Below are 23,599 nucleotides of genomic sequence, written 5' to 3'. Positions count from 1 at the left end.
CTCATAGCTTCAAGATTGACATTTTTTATAAAATGTTGAAATGGCAAAAATCCCTTGTTATCATACAGTTTCATATTTGCCCCTCGGTTTATTAACAGTATGATTTGATTTGTTTTGTCAGATTTTGAAGCCAAATGTAAAGGCGTGGAACCATCATCTGTTTTTGCATCAATGTTAGCTTTTTTATCCAGCAATTTTGTGGTAAAATCCTTTTCTGATCTCAAAGCTGCAAGATGCAGAGCAGTAAACTTCTCCTTTGTTAATGATTCTATATTAGAGCCTTTCTTTAATAATTCATCGAAAACATTCATTTGACCAGTTGCAACAGAAAGATGCAGTGGTGTGTAATTTTCCTTGGAAGGTATTGTAAGGTCAGTCTTTTCGTACTTAAGTAATTCAAGGACAGCATTTTCTTGTTTGAAATAAACAGCTGAAAAGAGGGGTGTTCAATTATTATCAGAAGTTACTACGTTGATATTAACTTCTTTGACTTCATTCTTTCCTGATAGAAGATATTGTATCATGTCTACATTTCCGGCCATTGCTGCAAAGTGAAGAGACGTCATGTTGTTTCTATTTCCAGCGTTTACGTCTACTTTACCACTACTTAACAAAACATCACAGATTCTTCGATTTCCTTTCATAACAGCCAAGTGGAAAGGAGTCAAGCCAAAATCTGACTTTGCGTTTACTGAAATTTTATCGTTATCAAGAAACAACTTAAGAGTTTTTGGTCTTCCTTGAATAGCGTAATGTAGAGGTGTGTATCCTGATTTTTCTGGCTTATTGATTTCTATTTTATTGCTTGAAAGTAAGTTTCTAACTATTTTAAAGTAACCTTCTTTTGCTGCGATATGCAACGCTGTTAGTTTATCTAAATTAGTTTGGGCATTTACGTTTGCATCATGGGTAAGTAAAAATCTCACGAAACCGGCGTTTTTAGTACTAGCAGCAACATGCATCGCTGTATACCCTTTTTCATCGCCAGCATTAACTAATTCTTTTTTTACGTCCAAAAGAAACCGCATAGCAATCTTTACGTTTCCACTTTCAGCTGCAGCATGCATAATGTTTCTTTTCCTTTCAAAAACTGCAGTCATATTTGCACCAGCTTCCAATAAAATAGGTATAAATTGTAATGGTTTAGTTTGATCCTTGCTTCTTGCAGCATCGTAAAGATCTCGATCAATATCTCGAAGTTCCGTTTGAAATTTTATTAAAATTCCTACTAGCTGAGGTTTTTCTTCATTAAACTTTCGAAAAACAAGTCTTTCTCTGCCTTTTTCATCCCTGGGAATTAGCAGTGTAGGGTTCGCCTTTCCATCTACTTTCAGTGGTTCTGTCCACTCACTGAATTTTGAATAAGTTCCATCCATTCTTAACTGAACAGCGTACCTTACTTTAGATTTATCATCCCAATCGCCATAATTGGATGCAATATCAGGATTTTTAAAATCAATATCAATTACAGGTTCCGGTGTGTCTTCTATGACGGTTAGAGCCATTTGTGAAATATTAGTTTTGAGGTCAGTTAATCCATCTATTCTTTTAGAGAGATCTGCATATAATTCATTATTAACATCTATAATAAAATGCTTATTTTTTACGTCGGTTAACGTCTTGGCAACTTCGTTAATTAAGCCGTTGGTTCCAGTAAGAGATGTTTTGAACTCGTTGAATGTGGTTACTAAAATATCGAATTCTTCATTGAATTCCTTGTCTTGTGCTCTTTGATAGTAATAATCAGAGAGATAAGAATGCTGTTTCAGAAGAAAAAACATAACCGATGCGTAGGTTTGCGTTCCGTAAAATAAGACATATAAAGCTTGAAATGCCTTAGAATCATCAGCGTTTTTTGGAATAGCGAAATTGTTGTTTTTATCCATGAGTTTAAACAAATCTGAATGCAAACCTTTCGACATTCTGACTCCTTTTAAATAATCAAGAATACCGTCTTTCTCTTTCAGACGAAAAACGAACTGATCTACCGGGAGTATGCTTATTTCGTTTCTATATTTTTCAAAATCTCGAGAAAAATATTTAATATTATCTAGTATTTTTTGTATTTCACTATCTCTTAACGTTTTTAGTACTGTTTCGAATCCCCATTTCATTTCTGATCTGGTTTGCTCAACGGTAGTTAATGTTTTAGTAACCATTTCTGTTACTTTTTCCATCGCTTCTGTCATTTTATCAAGCTTTCTATCAACTTCATTAAACCGTTTATCCATAATTAATTTGATCTCGTCGAAATTAACATCATCACATTCCATGGCTGTGGCTGCAATGTTCATTCCGAACTCTGCTACATGTGCTACAGCAGCAATTTTTGAAGTTACTTTTTTTGCCGCATCTGTAACAAGAGGGATATCCGGAATATCACCTATCAAATCAGTGACGAGTCCTGTTGCATGGCCAGCGTATTCCAAAACTTTACACGTTTTTTTCCTTGACTCAATTCCTTCCATTGCCGTTTCATACTCGGAATCGGGAGCATTATCGGAATCTCGTTTAACTATAGCTAAAGTAACAACCGTCTGGTTAATACGCATTTCGAGAGATAAAGAGTGTAACTTTTCTTACCTGACTATGGGTGATTATTCTTGAAACGAATGGATAAGTGTGGATAAGGGAAGATTTTATAGAGATGGATGCCATCTGGTGGGTGCTTTTTTTATGAAAAACACTTGATTCGATTTTACTGTCTCTACACAGCTTTATCGCTGATGGCAGAAAAATACTTATTGTGTATTCTTCTTTACTTAGGAGTACTGTCAAACATCAATATCAAAAATTATTGGTTTGGAATTCGATGAAAATGTCATAGGGTTTGACTTCTTTTTTTTTTTTTTACATTGATTGACAGAACAGATGGTTTTTTGTCAAGCTTTTGACAAAGAAAATAAGTTCTACAAAGAAATAAATTCGAAGAATGTTTTTATTGCTTGTTTCTTATGGCATGTGGAATCTAAGACATTTTTGACACATGAATATAACAAAAACAGATACTGAATTTCTTTATTATAACTGATATCGAATTTGATAATTAACGATACTGAATTACTTTATAATTACTGATACTATTACTCATAAGAAATTTTCTTAACTGTCAAATCTTCTTATTCTTAATAAATCATATTGCACAGTGCGCAAAGTAAAAATTGGCACATCTGCATTTTCGGAATCTAATAATAGGAATGCTACGTGCTGAGATGTCATCTTAATGTTTCAAGAGGCTTTAAATTTTCTAATTAAGATTAATTTATTTCTAATTCAACTTCATTTGAAGCTACGAAAAGAAATATAGAAGCGCGTTTTTTTTCTTAATAAATATACCCTTTGTCCGACGAATTTGAATTTCTGAACCCTAAAATATAAAGAGGTTAACCAAAGAAGGTTTTCTAGAATGTGGTAATTCGTGTTTCTGAAAATACAGTCTTAATAGTTTAGGCAAGAGTGTGGGTGAAAGCTTTGGTCCTTTTTAGCTATTTCTCTTTTTATCACTATGAATTGTATAAAAAAAGTAACATTTTCAAGTTTTCAGTTTGAAAGAACTGTTTGACAATACTGAATTACGTTTTGTATTTTTTTCTATTTAAAATACATATTTAAAAATGTGAAGAAAAAAATTTTTTTTACCTGACAATTCAAAAAGAATTTTGACAATTACTAGAATAAAGAATTTTTAAAAAAATTGGAATAATTTGAGAAAAAAATATTTTTTACTCTTTGGATATTCAAGTTTTGTGAGTGAAAAAATAGTTGAAAATTGAATAGTTCTAGGGATATGGGGAAACATGAAAAAGTTGAAATTAATACTAAGGAGTTTTTACTGTTCTCCTAGCTAAATAAGTAGGACTATATTGCAGATTTTTTTCTTGTTACAGGATTGTTCTCTCCTATAGATTAAGAACCCTCTACCCTCACCATCCTGGATTTTAGATTAAATTTTCGATTTTCATTTTGCTGATGGTTTTTTTTTTTTTTTTNTTTTTTTTTTTTTTTTTTTTTTTTTTTTTTTTTTTTTTTTTTTTTTTTTTGCACTTAGCAAATTTTTGACAGTATCGTATAATTCGGTAGTACAATATCTTTCAAAAGAGGTGGTCAGTAAAAGAATCGTATTTTTAGGATCAGGAGAAATATGAATTTATATGAAATTTTCCTCTCAGCTTTAAACCGATAAGTAGAACCGAGACTGGTGGGGCGTTGGTCCGAGAAGTCGTGAATTCGATCACCATCGGCCGAAGACTTCCCATGCTCAGAATGGTGACGGATGCACACTAAATTTGTAGGTTTTACTAAGTCCTCCAAGTTCCCATAACAAATCCACCTCTGGGGGTAATGGTTATGAGGTTGATCGTGCTTCGGTTTAAGTTTAAACTACGATCTACTGGTTTGTGAATGTGTCTTTCCTGTAAAACGGGATGTAACGTATGTATCTTATTTCCGAATCAGCCTCAGAGATAAAAAATGTAAAAGAGCCGAAGTACCTTAAAGCATTAAAAAATGTGATTTATAGTTTTGAATCAGTAATTTAAAAACTACAAATTTGTCAGCATTTAGATTTTTTAAAATTTAATCTTATTGCTGTTTAAACTGATGTTATTACTTAAACGATTGATGTTATTTACTGATTTGGCTGATTTTTATTACTTAACGATACAAAATCAAAGGCATTTATCAAAAATTTAAAAACAGACAAATGTCTACTATTTAACTACTTTTCCAAAACTGAGGATTACAAAACTGCATTATTATAACTTCGGCAGAAATAATCAATATAAAAATCAGAGCAATATAAAACACATACAATAATAATAATATATGAATTAAATTGCAATGGCATAAAAATTTGCTAATAAGAATTTATCAAATTTTCTAAACTTAACATTTAATCAAATTGGATAAATTCAGGAATTAATCCTATTTTTGACTAAATTTCAAAAACCCAGGTCATTACTCCATTAGCCATTTCCCAAGCATGCGCTTAACTGCAAGATTACAACGTATGAGCAAAAACTGCAACAATTTCTTTTTTTCTGTCATTAAATAAATTATAAATTTTTAAATTGGTTATCAGCCTTTTTTAATTGATCTCGGGACAGAAACAAAAAAAAATGCATGTCAAAATCTAAATATTTCATGATATAAACAGTTTATTAAATTATTTATTTAAGTTAAATTATTTATTTTTATCTAAATTCTTCATTTGATTACAGATGTGTCTTTTGTCCCATGGCGTCGACTAAAACTTTCAGTAAAAGATTTATTTTCAATTGTATGAAACCTTTGAAAAATCTGAAGCAATTTGTAAGACATCAATAAACAGAAAATGAGTAAAACTCTATACTGTTGAAAGGATTAAGCATGAGAAATCAACTGCACTGACGCTCACCCCACAACATCCCTTCCATCAAACTTGTTGAAAAAAATATATTTATTTGTTTTTCATAATAAGAGCATTTTTGCGTGAAAGTATATTTAACCACTTTATTTTATAATATTTTATAACCCTCATTGAATAGTCGACCCAATCAACCACTTTATCTATGACCGTCGTTGAACTGCTGACTCTTATTTGGGTTTATGACTACTAATGTTCAACTCAGTAGCCTTGTGATTTTTAACCCAGTTCAGAAGACAGGGGAACTCCTGGATCTAGGAGTGGGAGAAATTTTCCATCACAGGAATTCGAACCCAGTTCTCAAAGCAAGGAGACTGAATAAATTTGCTAACCAAGTGCACGACGGCATCTCCAAGTGATTTTTTTTCGTTATTCAAATCGTATTAAGTGAGAATGTTCCACAATAAATATATTTTACCAATTGGATTCTCATTCTCTTTTACGTAGACAGTGAGGATACTACATACGCTTCATGGAAACTCTCAAATGCGCTAGTCCCGCAGTGGACTGATCGTTAAGACACGGTTCCCATCAGATCACCGAAGTCAAGCATCACTGGCTACGGTCAGTGTGTGGGTGGGTGACAACTTGGATCAGTCTGAGTAGGGACCAAGGGTGTGCGGTATTGGTCCTCGTTAAACTATACTACCGTTAAGTGCTCGACTTCGCGCGCAGGTCATCGGGCTACCGAAGCAGGGGTGCCACCCCCTCCGCAGAGGATCAAAATTGTGGTGGCATGTCTTCGGATCATCCTCCGGGATGTTTCCCAGACCGTCGCCAATAGCCCATTATGCGACGTAAATTAACAACAATAACAATAACAAATGCACTAATTTTTGGGCCAATTTCATTACATGCATTTGTCATATTTCTTTACGCCGTCGAGGGAGAATTTGATTGGTGATCAAGCATTCGGCATCGTTTGCCGTGAGATTTCTGATTTATAGTTGAGTGTAGCAGAAATAGATCGCTAAAAACTAATTCTCAAAATTAATCACTCAATCAATCTAGAATTTGTAAATAAACAGCTGAAATAAAGAACTAGTCGATAGAAGTGGAAATTGTTTGATAAAATCGATAGTGTTTGCCTTTTCATAAATAATTAATGAGATTAAACGATTATATTTCTCAAAACTGCCATGTCTGCATTAAAAACTCTGTATAATGAAGTAGAGTTGTTAGTACAAGTAAGCAATACCGTACTAATTTACAGGTTTGAATAGTTATCAACTTATTTGGTGCTTAATTTGTGAAAATTGTTAGCTTTACAATTTTAAAATGAGGCATTTGCATTGAGGGAAAAAAAATTTATTTCATTTTAAGTGAATATATAATTTAATTTATATTAAAATTTTTGTATGCATAGGTGTAACTCTAATTTGAGTAAACAAGTTCTCTATCATTTACTTTTTTTATAAATTTTCCTGTTTTGAATGAGAAATTTATTGACTTTAATTCGTATTATTTCGAATTTCAGTATCCAGAAGTTGGACTTGCCATTTCTGATTCTGCAGCACCAGTTCCTGGTTATCTGTATGGTGAAATTAATGGTATATGTCAATTTCTAATACTTTTTTAAAGCTTGTTAATGTTATAAAATTTAACAATCATTTCTATCGGTCTTAGTATAAATACATTTTACTTCATTTGTTGACATTTTTTTTATTATCTATAAATAAATGAAAGAAAGCTTAATTTAGAAGCTGTGTGTGGAGCAAGATAATTAAATAAAATTTCGTAATATTGTACAATATATTCAAACAAAGCAGTAATTTATTTGGATGTTTTTCAGTCTTGTACCTATTCAATTTATTAACCTATATAGGCAATATACATAATTTAAAAAGATAGGAGACTATTTTGTGTAGAAATGTTTTGGAGACACAGTCAGATATTGGGTTATATTTTTAATGATTCGATTAAAAATAATGACAAAAAAATTATAATAAGAGCAAGCATTAAGTGTAAAGCATTTATGTCAAAGCTATGTAACTCGTCCTGACTGCTTTCTCTACAATATGAAAAATTATTTTTTATGTATATTCAATTTATTTCTTTTTTCAATTTTGAAGTTGAACTCATTTTATTTGTTATTTATAAAATATTTCTAATTAAAATGTATAATTTCAAGTAGTTTTTGATGAAGTTTTGATGTACAAGAGATAGTCAAGACCCATTATTATGATCTTGTTTATAATTTGATACAAATATCTTTAACATAATAAGTTATGCATATTTATTTTAATATCTCTCTGCATCATTTTGTTACAATCTCTGTTTATATGATTTTGTTAGAAAGACTATTTAGAAATCACCATTTTCTTTTTTTTTTTTAAATTCACTATATATTATGTAGGAATTGTCAAATTCAGTAATTAAGTGCCAAGCAAAAATACTACTTACGGTACAATAATAAACTTTGCAAGGGAAACTTTGTAGGTAATAAATGAGAGCGTAACTCTCTTTAATTTTAACAGAAATTGCGAAATCACATTGCAAGGTGTTGTTAAATGTATTATTAAAAGAAAATTGCAATTTTTAAAAAGAAAAATGACCATACTCACCATGCTGCATAAGCAAAAATTTTATAGGATTTAGGATAGTTTAAGCCTTCAAATTTTAATGAAAATTGCTGCCATATTAAAAAGGAATGTTGAATGATGAAAGTTAAAATATAAATTGTATTTTTGATACATTTAATGTAATATTAAGGAATTTTCTGCAGAAAATAATGCATGATGCTAAGAATATGACATTTTATTTAAAATATGTTATATTTTTTTAAAATTCAGATAGCTAATTAAAGTGTCAAAAGTAAAAAGGCTATGAAGTAGTCAGTATAAATTAATGCATAGAAAATTGTTTTACAGATTTATGTGGTTGAAAGCTTACAGGTAAAAAATAATTGTAAGGCAATTTTTTTTAAAAAATTTATTCATATTTACAGAAATGTCAAATAGAACATTTGTAACACTCCGCTCTCCAATTGAAAAACATTGAAAATAAATCAATTTGCAAAACAATCCCGTTGAAAACAAATAAAAATCTCATTGTCACATTTCTCCTGGAGCGAACTATTATATATCTATTAAAATAAAATAATCTATCTATTAGAATAAAAACTATTATAATATCTTTATTGTAAATATTCATCTGTTGGTTGAATTATAATCCATAGTAAAATTAATGACTAAAAGACTTTATTTTAAATTTTATTGTAGAATAATATTATTTTCCAATTTCAGCTGTTACTTATATTAATTATGGAAACAACTGCAAACCACTTGTTAACTTTTTAGTCTCAAGACTACAGCCTGGAACGCCTTTAGTGGCCATCAAAGTAGGTTGCAATTTTATTTTTTTTAAATTTTTTTTATGGAATTTAATCAAATTAACCCTGATTTTGGGCCCTATACAGAAATGAACTACACTAGAACTTTGATTTAACAACACCCGTGGTTAACAATTTTCTGCTTTTAATGTCTTTTCAGCATTTCCTACCTTTATCAATTTATGTATGAAATCTGGTAGTGATGAAGAAGATTGAACCTTTAGATCCACCCCCATCATTTAATGAAACAGCTGTTATGTGCATGGGGACACTTTTCAGTTGTAGGGACTGAAATCAGTCTTGGAAAAAAAAAAANAAAAAAAAAAAAAAAAAAAAAAAAAAAAAAAAAAAAAAAAAAAAAAAAAAAAGCTAAGAGTAGGCTAAATTTAATCAATTAATATATCTTTCCCATTTGTTTTTTAAAATTAAATTTTCATTTTTCTTTAAAAATGTAATATTTTTTTGTTAAAAATAAAAGTAAAATATTAAACTTTTTTATTTTTCGTAATTATTGTGAAACGATCAAGTAATGATGTCGCAACGCAGTGAAAGAATGGGTTTAATTGAATTTCTGATAATGCTTGTTTAAACAAAATTTGTACTATTGTTGTATCTAAATTTGCTTAAGTTTTCATTTTCCCCCCAACATTTTGAAATGCTGATGAAAGCTAATTTAAGATTATTATTTGAACGAAGAAAAAAAAAGAGAAGTAAATAAGATAGGACAAAAGATAATAATGAAATGAAAAATAAGGAGATATGAATAGCTTTATGAGAAAATTAATAGTTTATTATTCAATGATTTGTGTAAAAAGATGTTCAAACTTAGTTGTTATTTTTATTTTGTATGCTGTAAAAAAATTAATGAATAAATTTTTTTTTAGAGAAAATAATTAAATCATTGATGAGCCATTATTTTGGCAAGGTACATTTTGAAGGCAGTGAGCTATGAATTTCTGAAAATTCTGGTAAACTATGCTAGACCTTGTTGATTGGTTAAAAAAATAAGTTCAGTCTCAAAGTCTTTTTAGAGTGGCACCCATGTGTGGCTGAGACTGAATTATTTCTTTCACAGATATGAAAGAAAAAAAATATATGTCTTGGAATTGTTAGAAAATTCATTTTGTATTTCAAGACGAAAAGGGGAGTGGGGGGGGGGAATAAAAAAAGGTTGTATTTTTTTTCATTACAATAATGCAAGTTTTTCTTCTTCTTTACTAAATAAATTAAATTTAAGTTTCAGATTGCATTCAGATATTTAACAAAATATAATTTTTACGCATTTAAATTTTAGTTTAGTTAAGAGAATTTTTATGTCCCTGATATAGCAACATCTTATTCTTTCTGACATCTCCAGTCGGAAGTGCATCTTTAAATTGAAGTTCTACTGTATTAAGTTTGAACATTAAATTTACAGATGCGCAAAATATTAATTGGACTTAAGGAAACGGATAGTAGACTGCAATGAGAAGTCAGTATCGCTGAATTTTTTTTATAGGTTTTCAATTGTTATCGCAAAGTTTCACTTTAATCACATTTGAGTATGGAATTTTAAGTCTTTGAATTTTGTTTTCCCTAATTTGAGTTTAGCATGGAGATTTAATTGTTAGTTATAGTTTATTTTACTGTATGTGTTAAATACATTTTCAACTACATATCATTCTTCAGATCTTAAAACTGCTGCTCTATCTAGTGAAAAATGGTCACACAGAAATAGTGGAAGAAGTTAAATACCAAGAAGTTGCTTTAAAAGAGGCCATGGGTAGTAAAAATTTTATTTTTCAACACTTTATTTGTCTTTCTTCTCAATGATTTCTATATTTTTATATAAATAATGTGATGAATTTTCTCCCCACACATTTGAATCCCTTTTCTTACCCATTTTTTGAAATTGTTATAAATCATATTTTTTTTTACTATATTGTTAAAGATAAGGAGCTAAAAAGAAGCATAATATGTAGGCTTTAAACTTTTTTTGATGCCATGTGTCCACTCAAGGATGATTTATTTGAAAAACATTACAAACTACTAAAACTGTAAAATTACTTGCTTCTTAATGTTCCATTTTTTTAATAACAAATATTCTGTGAGCAACATAGAGCTGATGTATATTTCTTTATTTAGAATGCATTGTGTGGTTTCAGTTGCTGATGTGATATTTGACTAAAATCTAAAATTTACCATGCCAGAAAGGGTTAAACTGAATTTTTAATTTTTTATTAGTGTAAAAATATTTTGTCTTATCATCAGTTTGCTATTCTATGTTATTTTAGTGAAGGGGGTGTTGATCATCAAAATTACTTAAACTGTTGATTTCATTAGCTTTTTTTTCGTAGAATTGCTTTCACAATATCGAAATTCTATTTCTTCAAAATCAGCTATCTGCATCACTTTTAAATGAAATTGGCACTTTCATTATTCTTTTTAACATCATTCTTTTCAACTGAGCTGTCATGCATTACAACTAGTCAAAAAATATGATCAAATTTGTAATCCAATGTAAAGTTCTCAAACAAAACTTCGTAAATTGCCAAACAAAACAATTTTTTTTTTTTTTTTTTTGCTGGGTAGGAAGGAAATAATAAATCATAGTAACAATTTCTGCTCTTCCCATGTTTTCTGGGGATAATAAATAGTTGCAATGTCTAAATAATGAGACAACTTGGGATAATCCCAGAACTGGAAAAAAAATTAATAATTTTGCCATTTACAGTATACCTATTCGATAATCTATTTTGCTATTTTGATTTAGTTTATTTTCTGTAAAATTTAAATATGGAAAGTGATTAGTATAATGACCCTGTGAAGATGGACTTCATAACGAGAGGTCGCTATATCGTTAAGACAAAAAACTAGAGCAAATGTTCAAATATAATTCATAAATAATGGACTTATTTTGAGAAAAGCGTGCTATACATTGAAAGGAATTAGAAAATGGATGGAATAATTGACTTTATAATATTTTTTTTAAAGTCAGTAAAGTGCAACTATTAATATAATGCATTAACAAGGTTAATGTATAATATTAATTAAAATGGATTTTTTTAGGTTAAAATGGACTTATTTTTTCTTTTTTTAAATGACATCTTTTAATATTATACATAATTTTTAGAAAGTTATTAAGTGATCTTCCTATATTTTGAAATTTTCTTTCAAGAGAAGGATGGCGTGAAATTGGAACACCTCCTGTCTTCAGAATTACATAATGACTTTTAATTGTTGTAAACAAAGTGCTTTCCAGGAGGAATATTTTAAGCAATTTTTAAGGTTTTGATCTAATTCTTCTATCTACTACCTTCAAAATTTTATTTGCTGTTCTAAACTTAAAGCTTTAATCTGTTTAGGAACAGCTCCATTTTCGTTAATAACCATTATACGTTCAGAGAACTGTTTAGTCTAATCAAAAATTAAATCAAGAAAAATGGAAATACCACTGGCTTTAACCAAAAAATGAACAACCCCCTAAATGAAAATTAGCAACCCTAAAATGAAAATTAACAAAATGAATGAATGCACACAGGAAACTCCGAGATGATTCCACCATGAGGATGCAATACCCACTTCAAATTTTATTTTAAATACAAGACCCAATACATACCCATTTTTCTTTTTTCTTGGAAATGCATTTGCAAGTTCTCTATTTTATTTTTTAATTTAATTTTTGCTTTCACATTAAGTTTTTTTTTTCTATCTCAAGCTAGTAAAAAGTTGGAAAATTATTAAGGAAAATTGAAAGAGTTGTTTTTTAGAATCAAACTTAGCATTCTGAATGTCTTCTTTAAATAACGATAAGGAATTTTGAAATTTTAGTGAAACGAACAATAGTTAAAAAAATATATTAAAAATAAAAATATTGCACTATTTAGTGATAAAAGATAACTAAAAATATTTGTACCATTTTTTAGTAAACAAAAAATATCTATTCTTTTTTTTCTTCTTTTTCATGACAAGTGGAAAGTTGAAAAGTTGTTACTGGTAACCGAAAGAGTTGTTTTTCATAATCAAGCATTGTATATTTAATGTTTTAGTATAAAAGTTATTGAAAGTTTACATAAAAAGAAAAGTAGTTAACTAAAAATATTAGAAGTATAGGCACATTAAGTTGTAACTCTACAACAATATATTTGAATACCACCTAAAAATTTAAATAATTTTTCAACTAGCAGATTAATATCGTATCTAAGGCATGTAAAAGTCTAGTTTATAAAGTTTATTCGGAATGTTAAGATTCTGATTAACTTATATTATAATAACATATTGAGATTTTAATAACATTTAAAAGAGCATTACATAAGCAGTTTATTATCAATATTTCTTCAGGTTTTCATGGTCCTCCTGATGATCTACATGGCAAAGCATTCTATGAGAATATTCGGAAACTTGCAAAGGTAGGTTTTTTATATGCAATGTATATTTTAAAATTAATATTATAGTAGAGCTCGCAGGTGATGAAACATTTAATGCATTAAGTGTTTTACGATGAAAATTACATTAAACAAAATTCTGTAGAATTAAGCGATCAACATTAGCTACTTATATTTTTGCTTCTCAATAAAGATTACATAGAAACAATTCACATTAGTTGCTTTTGTATGCTTAAATTTTTTGTACAAGCCTTGAATTCTGATTTAGGGAGAGATCGCATTTAACAGGATTTATTTTTGTACACAAACCTTGAACTTTGATTAAGGGTGCAATCAGGTTTAACTAGTATTTTTTAAAATTCTTGAATTTTGTTATTTATACCTTGAATTCAGATATGATCTGAATTCATAAGCATTTTTTCATACTGACCATGAATTCTGATTTTGGGGGGTGATCAGATTTAACAAGCATATTTCTTTTTCCAAGCATTTTAGGATAGGACCTATGTTTTAAGAGTTCCTCTTTAAATATAGGTCTTATCATATATTTTAAATTTTGAGTTAATTAGTTCTGCGTATTATTATGTTAAACTGCTTTAATTAATTTATCATGCATATATTTTTAATATTTATTTTCTCCCTTTATCTTAATTTAATATATCTATTTCAATTTTTTAAAAAATGAATTGTATTTATAAACTTAGCAATAGATCATGAGAATTTTTTGCAAGAGGTCTTACAAAATATACATCTCACTAAGATTCTATCTTATATAGCTTATGTACTTTTATGTATGTTTGCAACCAAAACATGAAGTTTGGGGAAAAATCTAAACTTTTATGAAATTAAACAAAGGGAAAGCTTAAATGTTTTTTTCTTTTAATTTGTTAGCTTTTTAGTATAAGTTGGCAACAACTGTTGAGCTTTTAGTAAGACTCTTTGACTTCATGTATATATATTATTATTATTAGGAGTTGTTAGATTTTATCTTCTCAGAAAACAGAGAAGTTTCTGATGCATCACCTCCACGTAAGTTTTCTACATAATTAATTATGTTGTTTACTATTTCATAAATTGTTAGATAAACTGTTCTTTCAGTTTATCAATTTATTATGTATATTTTTAGCTGTTCTAGAACTGACTGGCTATGGATCAAATGCTAATACCAAAGGATTGTCTGGATTTGGCTTTAGTGTTAAAAGCCAAAGTAAGTTTTCTGAATTATTTGCTAACCTATTGAAACATTTTTCTGAAATATTATTTCACAGCTACACTAATTTTGATTGGCTAAGATGAAAGAGTATAAAATTTAGTTTATAATAATAAATTACTTATTGCATTATTAATTCCAGTCTTTTCTGATTTTATATCGAAATTTTTATTTGTTCCATATGACTTCCATAACTTTGATGCAAGTGTCAGTTAAGGAGGATGCGTGAAATTATCAGACTCTGTTCCCCAGTGAAATTTTTCCTTGATTAATTATTTTTTTTAATGTATATAAAGCAAGCAACTTATGTGATAATATTCCTCATTGGATTAAAATACACTCTATAACAAAAAAATCGACGCCCCAAGAAGGCGCTAAGACGCGCAAAATCGACGCTCGATCAGGATGGAATGTTGCCAACTGAGGACATATAGTCTTTAGCGACGAATCCCACTTCCAACTGTGTCCTGACGATAATCGAAGACGTGTTTGGAGACGTACAGGGCAGAGGGTTGATCCTGTCTTCAATATTGCATGCCACATCGGCCTTCAACAAAGCATTATGGTCTGGGGAGCCGTTTCCTTTGACAGCCAGATCCCTTTGGTCGTCATTAGAGGTACACTTACTGTACAGCGGTACGTCGACAACATCCTAAGACCTGTTTTGCTACCGTTTCTTTTGCAGCTCCCTGGGCTAGTTTTTCAGCAGGACAATGCCAGACTACATACAGCACGTGTTGCTATGAACTGTTTGCAAGCTTGACAAACTCTTCCTTGGTCTGCCAGATCACCAGATCTCTCTCCCATCGAGCATGTCTGGGATATGATGGGAAGGCGATTGCATCTGGCACGGAATGTTGATGACCTCGTTCGACAATTGGATCGAATTTGGCAGGAAATACCGCAAGAGACCATCCGGGAGCTTTATCGGTCTATGCCACGCCGTGTGGCAGCTTGTATCCAGGCTAGAGGCGGGTCAACACCTTATTGAACTTGTTACTGTATCTCTGCAATAAATTATTCAATTGTTCTGAAATTTTAATTATTTACTATTCTGCACATTGTCTTCCTATCCACCAATTTTCGTTTCAATCGGACAACTCCTTCTTGGTGCGTTAATTTTTTTGTTATAGAGTGTATTTGTTTGTTAAGGGAATTTAACGATTTGATCATAAAAGACATGAATTTGTTGACTTTAATTCACAGAAAAGCTGTTTTGTCATCTTAATTTTGTCGAAAACATAGACTTCTAAAAAACTAAGTATAGAATAACTCTGAATATTTAACTAATAACAAATTACATGATATTGAACATATACAGTTTTATAAGCAATTTAACATAATCTTGAAGTAATTTTGAAATGCTTGCATGTTGGTCACACTTGTAAAACTCAAACACCTTTTCTAAAGAAACCCACACCATATTGTTCCAGTTGTAAGGACCCGCTTACTGTAAAACACATTTTGGCACATTGCAAAAAATTTAGAAACCAGAGACAACATCAATTTGGTCGTTTTAATAAATTTCTATCTTTTTTGAACTGAAGATAATATGCAAGTCAACATTTTCAATTGCATGAAGCATGCTGGCTTCTACTTATCAATTCAACTTTGATTTTGGTTTGTAATAAATATTTAGTAACTTAGTTGTAGGTCCGATATAGTCACTACTGGTTTTTAGGTCAATGACTCAAAATAAATTAGCTAACTGAATATTTATACTTGTATATCTTGCATATTTTGCAAAATTTGAAAATTTCTGATTTAGACCCTTGTTTTTGACGTAGTAATTAAAGAGAAAACCTGCATTGTTTTTTTGTGCCTAAAACTAACTTTGAAAAAAATATAGTATAACATTTCATACTAAAATTTATAATAAGTTAATAAGCTTAATTTCAATGACCTATGATTCAAGTGAATTAGTAAAGTGAGAATGTAGCGTGTCATGAAAGAAAAATATTTTTGAAACATTATCATTTTTTGTTTTTGATAAAAACTTGAGTTTTAATAAAGTAAACATTGTTCATGGTTTTGGATGTTCTTATATTTTTTCTTAATTGTAGGAATGACCTGTCAAATCACTAACATTCTGTATTGGTAAATAATAATAATGCTACTAAAGAGAAACTCTGAAAATAAATTCTTTTTAAATTGCATTTCTTTTAGACATAAAAGAAATATGTTAATGGTTTTTTCCCTCAGAGTATATCACAAATAAAAAAACTGTTACTATAATTTCTATGTGCTCTGTTACTCATGCGCATCGTTTCTGCTGACTTTTCTCCATATTTATTCTCTTACTGTTCATTTTTCCTTAATTTTATTCCTAAAGCCTGATGAGGAGAAAAACTCTTTCTCCCCAAAACTCATACCTATATTTTCTTCTGTATAGTGTTTTAAAAAATTTCAATCAATATACTTTTTGTTAATGTGGCTGAAATAAAACTAATTTTTAAAACCTAATATTAAAAATATATTTATTAAAATCCTTCATCCATGATTTTTTTTTCTTTCTTTCAGAATCAATATCAGAAAAAATAACTGATGGAGTTACCAGTTTTGTAGACAAACTGTTGCCTTCAAATGACAAAGAACAGGCAGAAACTCAAGCATCACATCTAGGTGATAGTTTACCACAATATAAGCCTCTTATAATTAATAAAGACTCTGCTGAAATCGACATGCTTGCACCTGCATCCACGCAAAATGTAACGCAAAAGCTTGCACCTGTTCCTCGATCTAAACGAAAAGCAAGAGGTAACTATGCATTGACTTTTCTTGTAAAGGTTTCCTTTCTTCCAAGTGTTGATAATGTCTCATATCATTATTTTCCTTTCTCATTATTCTCAAATGTTTTAAATTTTCTTATATTTAAGGCCAGGGGTGATTGTGAGCCCAAGTCAAAATTCCGGAAAATTTCTTGAGTTTAAAAAAAAAAAAGCAGTTTAAATTGAAAAATTAGAAAAAAAATAATTTAAGCAAAGTTTTTTTCCTTTTTCTCAATATTTTTTAGTTTACTTAGAATATGTTTAAAATTTTACACATATCTATGATGACTTAGAGAAGTTAATAAAATTTACAAATATGTCTTTCTTTCTTGAGTTTATGATTATAGCAACTATTTACTGATAAAAAAATTAATATTAATCATGAATATAGGCTTATAAAGTATCTCTCTGGCACTCCCTTACAAACAAATAAAATAAACTGTGTTTTTAAGTTCCACCTTTGAAAACTTGATTTCCGGAAACTTCTGTGATCAATCATTTTTTGAAACGTCTGGACCTTCGATCTCCAGAAACTTACGGATCACTGTAAGAGAAAATTCTGGAAATCCAGATTTTTTCCGGAGCACAATCAGCCCTGTAAGACTAAATCATTCATAATTTATTTTTTAAATATGAATTTATCTGTTAAGAATATTAAAAATTATAATTTAAAATTAGTTAACAAGTGATAAATATAATGTAAAATCTTTGTAAAATAGTTAATAAAATAAATTAATGTTCTAAACACAATAGATTTTTAATAAATTAAGAATTTTTATTTAATTTTAAGTGTTATACGTTTTATTAAATTCATTTATTCAAGAAGTATTAAAAATTTATTTTAAATTAGTATTAATATTGTTACTGATTTAAAATATTTATTTGTTACTAGGTATTAATTGATACAAATTTCTTTAATGAATAAAATAAAGATAGTTTAATATTTTATTAAGATACATTTCATTATTGAAAGCATAATAATTATTGAAAAATATGTTTTAGAAGATTTTTAAATTTGTATATTTTTTTCCAATATGAAAATTAATTTTATTTTATTTGTTTATTTATTTATTTTTCTAAAAATTTGTTAATTGGTTTATTATTTTTGGATCTGAAATTTTTATCAAATTTAGTTCTAGATACAGTTTAGTTCTAGAACTGTATTTAGAATTACATTCATGATGAGAATTTATGAATACGTTCATGAATTCTTATTGAAAGTTATGAAATTGTATCTTTAAAACAATAATGCATATCATTAAGGCTTTCAATTGTCCTAGAGATATAAAAATTTACAAATATAAACTTTTGATGAAAGCAGAAATTCTTTGGAAAGTATACTACTTAATGGTAATTTCTGCTCACTAATATTAAACAGTTGAGCCATGTGTGAAACTCTTAAATTAAACCCTCAAAAAAGTATTTTACCTCTGTTGGATAAACAAACATGATTAAATTTAAATTAAATCAATTTGTACTTCTACCTAATCTTGAAAAATAAAGTGTAAAATATTGACTACAGTGATATTGTAAATGATATACTTTTATTAGCATTAAAATATTTTAATTGTATGAATAGCAAAATAATGTGTTAGAATAATTACAGTGAAGATTTTGATACTGTGGTAAATATTAATAAACTGGTGTAGATAAAAATAATAATAAATATGCTTTAATGATGCATTGCAAATTGCTAAAAATTATGTATGTATATTAAGATATTTTTATATTTCTAAAATATGTTAATTGTGCCCAAAAATTATGAAAATTTTTTCAAACACTTTCCAGAACAGAAATAAGGATAGTGCACAGTTATAAATCAGTTCCTCTCTTTGGGAATTTTCTTTTCTCCTTGCTTTTCTTATTCACAAAACCTTTTCATCCATTGGAAAGGCATATAATGATGTCAAAATAAATGAAAAAGTTTGAAAGAGATAGAAATCTTAGTTGAAATCAAAATTGGTATCTAAATTTTTTGAATGAAAAAATATTTGACAAAATAATTTGAATACTATAAATTATTTGAAATGATTAAGTTAATATTTTTAAAGCTGACATAATAGGTTTACAAAATTTAAATTAGTTTATTATTTTTGGATTAATTTAAGCATTTTCTTTTGATAGTTGATTGTCTTTCAAATCAATTTTTTTATAGTTTTTAGTTCTGTAATGCTATATTTATTTAATTCATTGCTCTTTGGTTAATATTTCTATAAGTAATTATGAATGGTGGCATGGTCTTTAAGGCTCTGAGTTGTCACTCTAAAGCAGCAGTTCCAAATTTCTTTTGACCCTGGAACCCTAAATGATCTAATGAACGAACCCTGATCTAAATTTTATGAATTATTTTGGAAATAAAGTGAATAAGTAAAAAATGCAATTTTTTTATTATATCATTTTATCAATGTTAATTTAAAAATTTGTTTTTATGTCAGTATTCACAGATGTCAGAATTCACAGGTCTGGAGCGGCATCTAATTGAGTTTTTAATTTGATTTTAATTCATGCATGAACTGAAAATGCATGAGCTGAAATATGGTTTACATCAACATAAAAATGAAAAAGGAAGAAAATAAGGGATGAGAATGGTTATCAGAGAAACATAATTCTTCTTTGTTGAAGTTGGGTATTTTCATTCGATTTGAAATACTAATGGAATTTTTCATAAATGATTATCTTTTTTATAATTTATTTATTATATTGTTATTAGAAAAAAACATTCTTTTAGAATTTCTTCAGAAGCATTTTATTTAAACAATATCATGAAAATAATGGAAATATTAAATAAATAATGGATTATTAATTGGAAATGCATTTAATTATAGGTTTTGAAAAAATTCCTGATTCTCAGAACCCGTGTAATCCTTTCGCGGAACCTTACCTTTTAGGAATGGCTACTCTAAAGGATCAGTTTTTATCTTTGATGGTGACATGAAGCTCATCAACTTTCATATGAATGGGTTTCAGTTTATCTTAGAAGTAAAGGGGTCTGATGCAAGAAGTAGTTTTATGGAACAATTATTCTTAAAATTGTAGAGCCGAAACTTTATTACGTTTTTGGCCAACAGCTGGCTGTTGTGGAAATACTTTATAGGTAATGAAAATGTTTCTAATACTCTTACAATGCTTGTTTTCTTTAATGTGTTGCTATCATAGTAATATTCTACGTAAGCATTATGGTTGGTATAATCGGGGAACGGAAGTCACATTTACGCAAACAAGCATATGATTGTAAGAGTTATAGAAAAAGTTTCCATTGCTTATATTCCAATGTGTTGTATTGCCACAATAGCTGGTTGTTGGCCAAGTGGATCATGAATTTTTATTTCATTTCTGGTATTATAAGTTTTATTAAATTGATGGAGTCAAGAAATCCTCAAAAAAAATCTTCTTTCAAAATATCTTCAATCTTAGTTAGATCTAGGGTTAGAATACTATTGTTGTCAGGAAGGTTTTTGTGATTTTCCGCTTCATGTAATGTAAATGCGGATTAGTTCCATCAAGTCTTCCATGAATGTTAGTTTGTCACAATGCTTGATCTAGGAGTTTCTTTGCTTTCTGGGATGGGTTTAAAATTAAAAGACTTTGGAACTGAATATTGATAGCCATAATCCCAAAAATGGATCAGCTGTTCAACACCTCTTTTAAAAGGAAATAAAATGTGTTTTAGAAGTTTGAAAGTGTTTACCAGCTCAAGGTCAACTCATTCCCCTGACTGGTATTAAAATTATACACAGTGTTTCTATCTTAGTTGTTAAGAGCAAAGCAATCTGCTTTGTTGTGGAATGAATCAGAAAATTTTGCTTTTATGCATTTTGAATCAAAACAGCTTTACAAACTTAAACTTAATTTATTATTTTTTTTATCTATTCAGTATATAAACCTGGAAAACCTGGTGGAGGATGGGATGATTCCGATGATGAGGAAGAAGAAGATGTCATGGAATTAGCTAGAGAAGATATTAGCAAGTGCAGTTCAGTTTCCTTTGATTGCATTGATATAAGGTAATATTTTTCAAAACTTGTGCATTATTTATTCAATTTCAATATATATATTATTAATTTTTTAATTCAATTATGTTTAAATAATTTTTTTAATTTGTTTCTTTTTAATGTAAATCTGTGTTTATGTTGACATGCTGTAAGATTCATCACTATGTTCTTTATAAAGTGAACTTCAAAATTAAATCTGATGCATATATATGTGAATTTAATTAGTTTAATAATAAATATTTTTATTATCCCACTGCAACACAAAACATAACCAAAATCAGACTGAAAATTAAAATATAACAGTTGATATTTAATACGTTGCTAATAGAAATTATACTTAAATGTATTCTCTCTAGAGCTGACAATTGATAAACAGAATAATGGTTTTATGCATACAAAAAAGTGCTTAAAAAGTTTTAAAGTTTATTTATTAAAAATCAATTAAGTTATCTATAGAATGAACTAAAACAAATGGAACATTTAAAATAATTATGAAAAATAAAGTTAAATAAATATGCAAGAAAAGAAAAAAAGGAAAATATAAAACTAACAATATCTATTAAAATCCAAATACATTTCGTTTAGAAAAGTAAATTTGTGTCGTATTTGGCTGTTTTCACTATAATTAACTTGTATTCTTACAAAATTTTTGAATCCTTAACTAGTGTAGCACTAAGTACAATGATGCATCAAGGTTGTTCTTAAGCTTAGCTTTAAAAGGGATAAAATCATTAAAAAAAGAAATTTGATGTATAATGTAATAGAAAATTTTTAATTTTTTTTTCTTCTAATATTTCCTCTTAGGATTTAGGTTTTTAATTAAAAAATTATTCCCACAAAATTTTAGACTAAAGCAAAATATTTAGCTATTAAGTAAAGCAAGATTATTTGCTCTGATTTAAAATTTACTTAGTTTAGATCTTTTAGTTTTAACAATGTTAAATTCAAGTGAAATTCAATAGTAGAAAAATCTAAAATGCTTTTACAATTTCTTATTTATTTATAATGCAAGTTCAATCAGGACATTTTCCTATGAAAAATGCAGAACTGTCTAGTACAATCCCTCTTGTTCTAAGAACTTTTAATTTTAGAAAGTGTCTGATTTAGTTTTTTTTCTCTCTGAAGCTTATAACTTCAGCATAACAAATGCACATGAAAAAATAATTATATGTGAATTAACATAATCACATATTTTGCATGCATTAGTTTAATTAACTGGCATTCTTATAATTTTATCGACATACTCTTTTTTTTAATTGCTAATATAATTTAACAATATTAGCACATTAAGTTTGCTGAATGATTTTCAATAATTGGTCTGCTTCTGTTTTCATTTTCAGAAAATTTTTCTTTTCTGTAGGGGAGAGTGGGGTCAATTGTAACACGATTGTAACAGAGCAAAAATTTCGAGTGTCGGGTTCTAGATTTGGTTCCTAGGTGGCGCACAAGGTGTATTTAATAAATCTACATGTACACCCCTGATGGCAACCATTTTTATGTACTTTTGAAAGAGTTACATCACAAAAGATATTTTCACGCCACGCAAGTACTTTTTTTGGTATTAGAATATTATATTGTAACAAAGTAATTTTGTTTAAACAAATAAAAATTAGTAACCGAATATGTAAGTGGACACTTTAATTAACATTTCAATAAAAAAAAGATTAGTTTTGCTAATTAACTAGCATTGTTTTTAACAAATGAAGCTGAAATGGCGTCTTGGGGACAATTGTAACAATAAGTAAAGGGACGATTGTAACAGCTGAAAATAAATAATCTTATGTTTACAAACCATTACTTAACTCTTTAAGAACCACCAATAGTTTCCTATATCATTTATATTATGTTGCATGTGCATTATTTTATTTGTCACCTTTCACAGCATAAATTAAAATTTTTAACCCCTTAAAGTTAGAAGTTTAACCCTTTAGGTTTCTGCTCATTATTATTTTTACTCCTAAAATATCACTACTATTTTGATCAATAAAAAAATATATCACAACTATGATAATATGTATAATTAACTATGTTTTAGTTGAATTTATGAACTGTTACAATTGACCCCGTAAGTGGGGACAATTGTAACAACTGCACGACTGTCAAAAATTGTTAATAACTAATATAATAATATTTAAAATCAGGTATTTATTTTTTTTTCTAGTAGAGGATAGTCTACTTTACTCGTCTGTCAATTAATACTAATAATATATTGGATTTTTTGTTAGTTAAAAATAGTTAAGTAAAAAATGTTACAATTGACCCCACTCTCCCCTACTGAGTTTTTATTTTATTTATTAATTTTTGTGTAATGAAATGACTGACTAAAAAATGGTTTTCTTGTATTATTGTTCTTACTGTATAACAGATATAATTTTTTAAAAATCATTTAGTCATAGGCTTAAATAAATTTTTCTGTAACTTCTGAAGATTAAGATTTCTTTGCATCCTTTCTCTTCTCGTTTCATTCTTACTTAATATTGGTCTTTCAAATTCAAGATGAAATGTAACTATACACCTACAAATTAGTTTA

The 23,599-nt window shown here is 28.5% G+C and overlaps 2 protein-coding genes across 3 annotated transcripts in view; one reads left to right on the top strand and one right to left on the bottom strand.

Moving 5' to 3' along the window:
- Positions 1-446: 446 nt before the first annotated feature.
- Positions 447-2,713, bottom strand: LOC107455541 (delta-latroinsectotoxin-Lt1a-like). Its single transcript, XM_016073147.3, has one exon. The coding sequence runs from the start codon at positions 2,550-2,552 to the stop codon at positions 447-449; it is 2,106 nt and encodes a 701-aa protein (XP_015928633.3). The 5' UTR covers positions 2,553-2,713.
- Positions 2,714-6,399: 3,686 nt separating this feature from the next.
- LOC107455561 (AP-4 complex accessory subunit Tepsin) overlaps positions 6,400-23,599 on the top strand; it is a 29,750-nt gene continuing 12,550 nt past the window's right edge. Inside the window, exons 1-9 of one of the 2 annotated variants that reach the window (XM_016073177.3) lie at positions 6,400-6,591; positions 6,882-6,954; positions 8,650-8,744; positions 10,404-10,497; positions 13,056-13,123; positions 14,071-14,128; positions 14,226-14,306; positions 16,830-17,066; positions 20,952-21,081. In XM_016073177.3, coding sequence (XP_015928663.1) covers positions 6,544-6,591; positions 6,882-6,954; positions 8,650-8,744; positions 10,404-10,497; positions 13,056-13,123; positions 14,071-14,128; positions 14,226-14,306; positions 16,830-17,066; positions 20,952-21,081 — 884 coding nt within the window. In that variant the 5' untranslated portion in view covers positions 6,400-6,543. The remainder of the gene's footprint in view (positions 6,592-6,881; positions 6,955-8,649; positions 8,745-10,403; positions 10,498-13,055; positions 13,124-14,070; positions 14,129-14,225; positions 14,307-16,829; positions 17,067-20,951; positions 21,082-23,599) is intronic. The other variant, XM_071184821.1, reaches the window with a different exon arrangement.

Source organism: Parasteatoda tepidariorum, chromosome 9, assembly GCF_043381705.1.
Source record: "Parasteatoda tepidariorum isolate YZ-2023 chromosome 9, CAS_Ptep_4.0, whole genome shotgun sequence".
NCBI lineage: Eukaryota > Metazoa > Arthropoda > Arachnida > Araneae > Theridiidae > Parasteatoda > Parasteatoda tepidariorum.
The sequence above is the reverse complement of the archived record's forward strand: the minus strand, read 5'-3'. Positions and strand labels throughout refer to the sequence as shown.

What these genes read in the sequence shown, in the direction of transcription:
- LOC107455541 (XM_016073147.3), bottom strand. Translation starts at nt 2,552, where the DNA reads ATGCGTATTAACCAGACGGTTGTTACTTTAGCTATAGTTAAACGAGAT.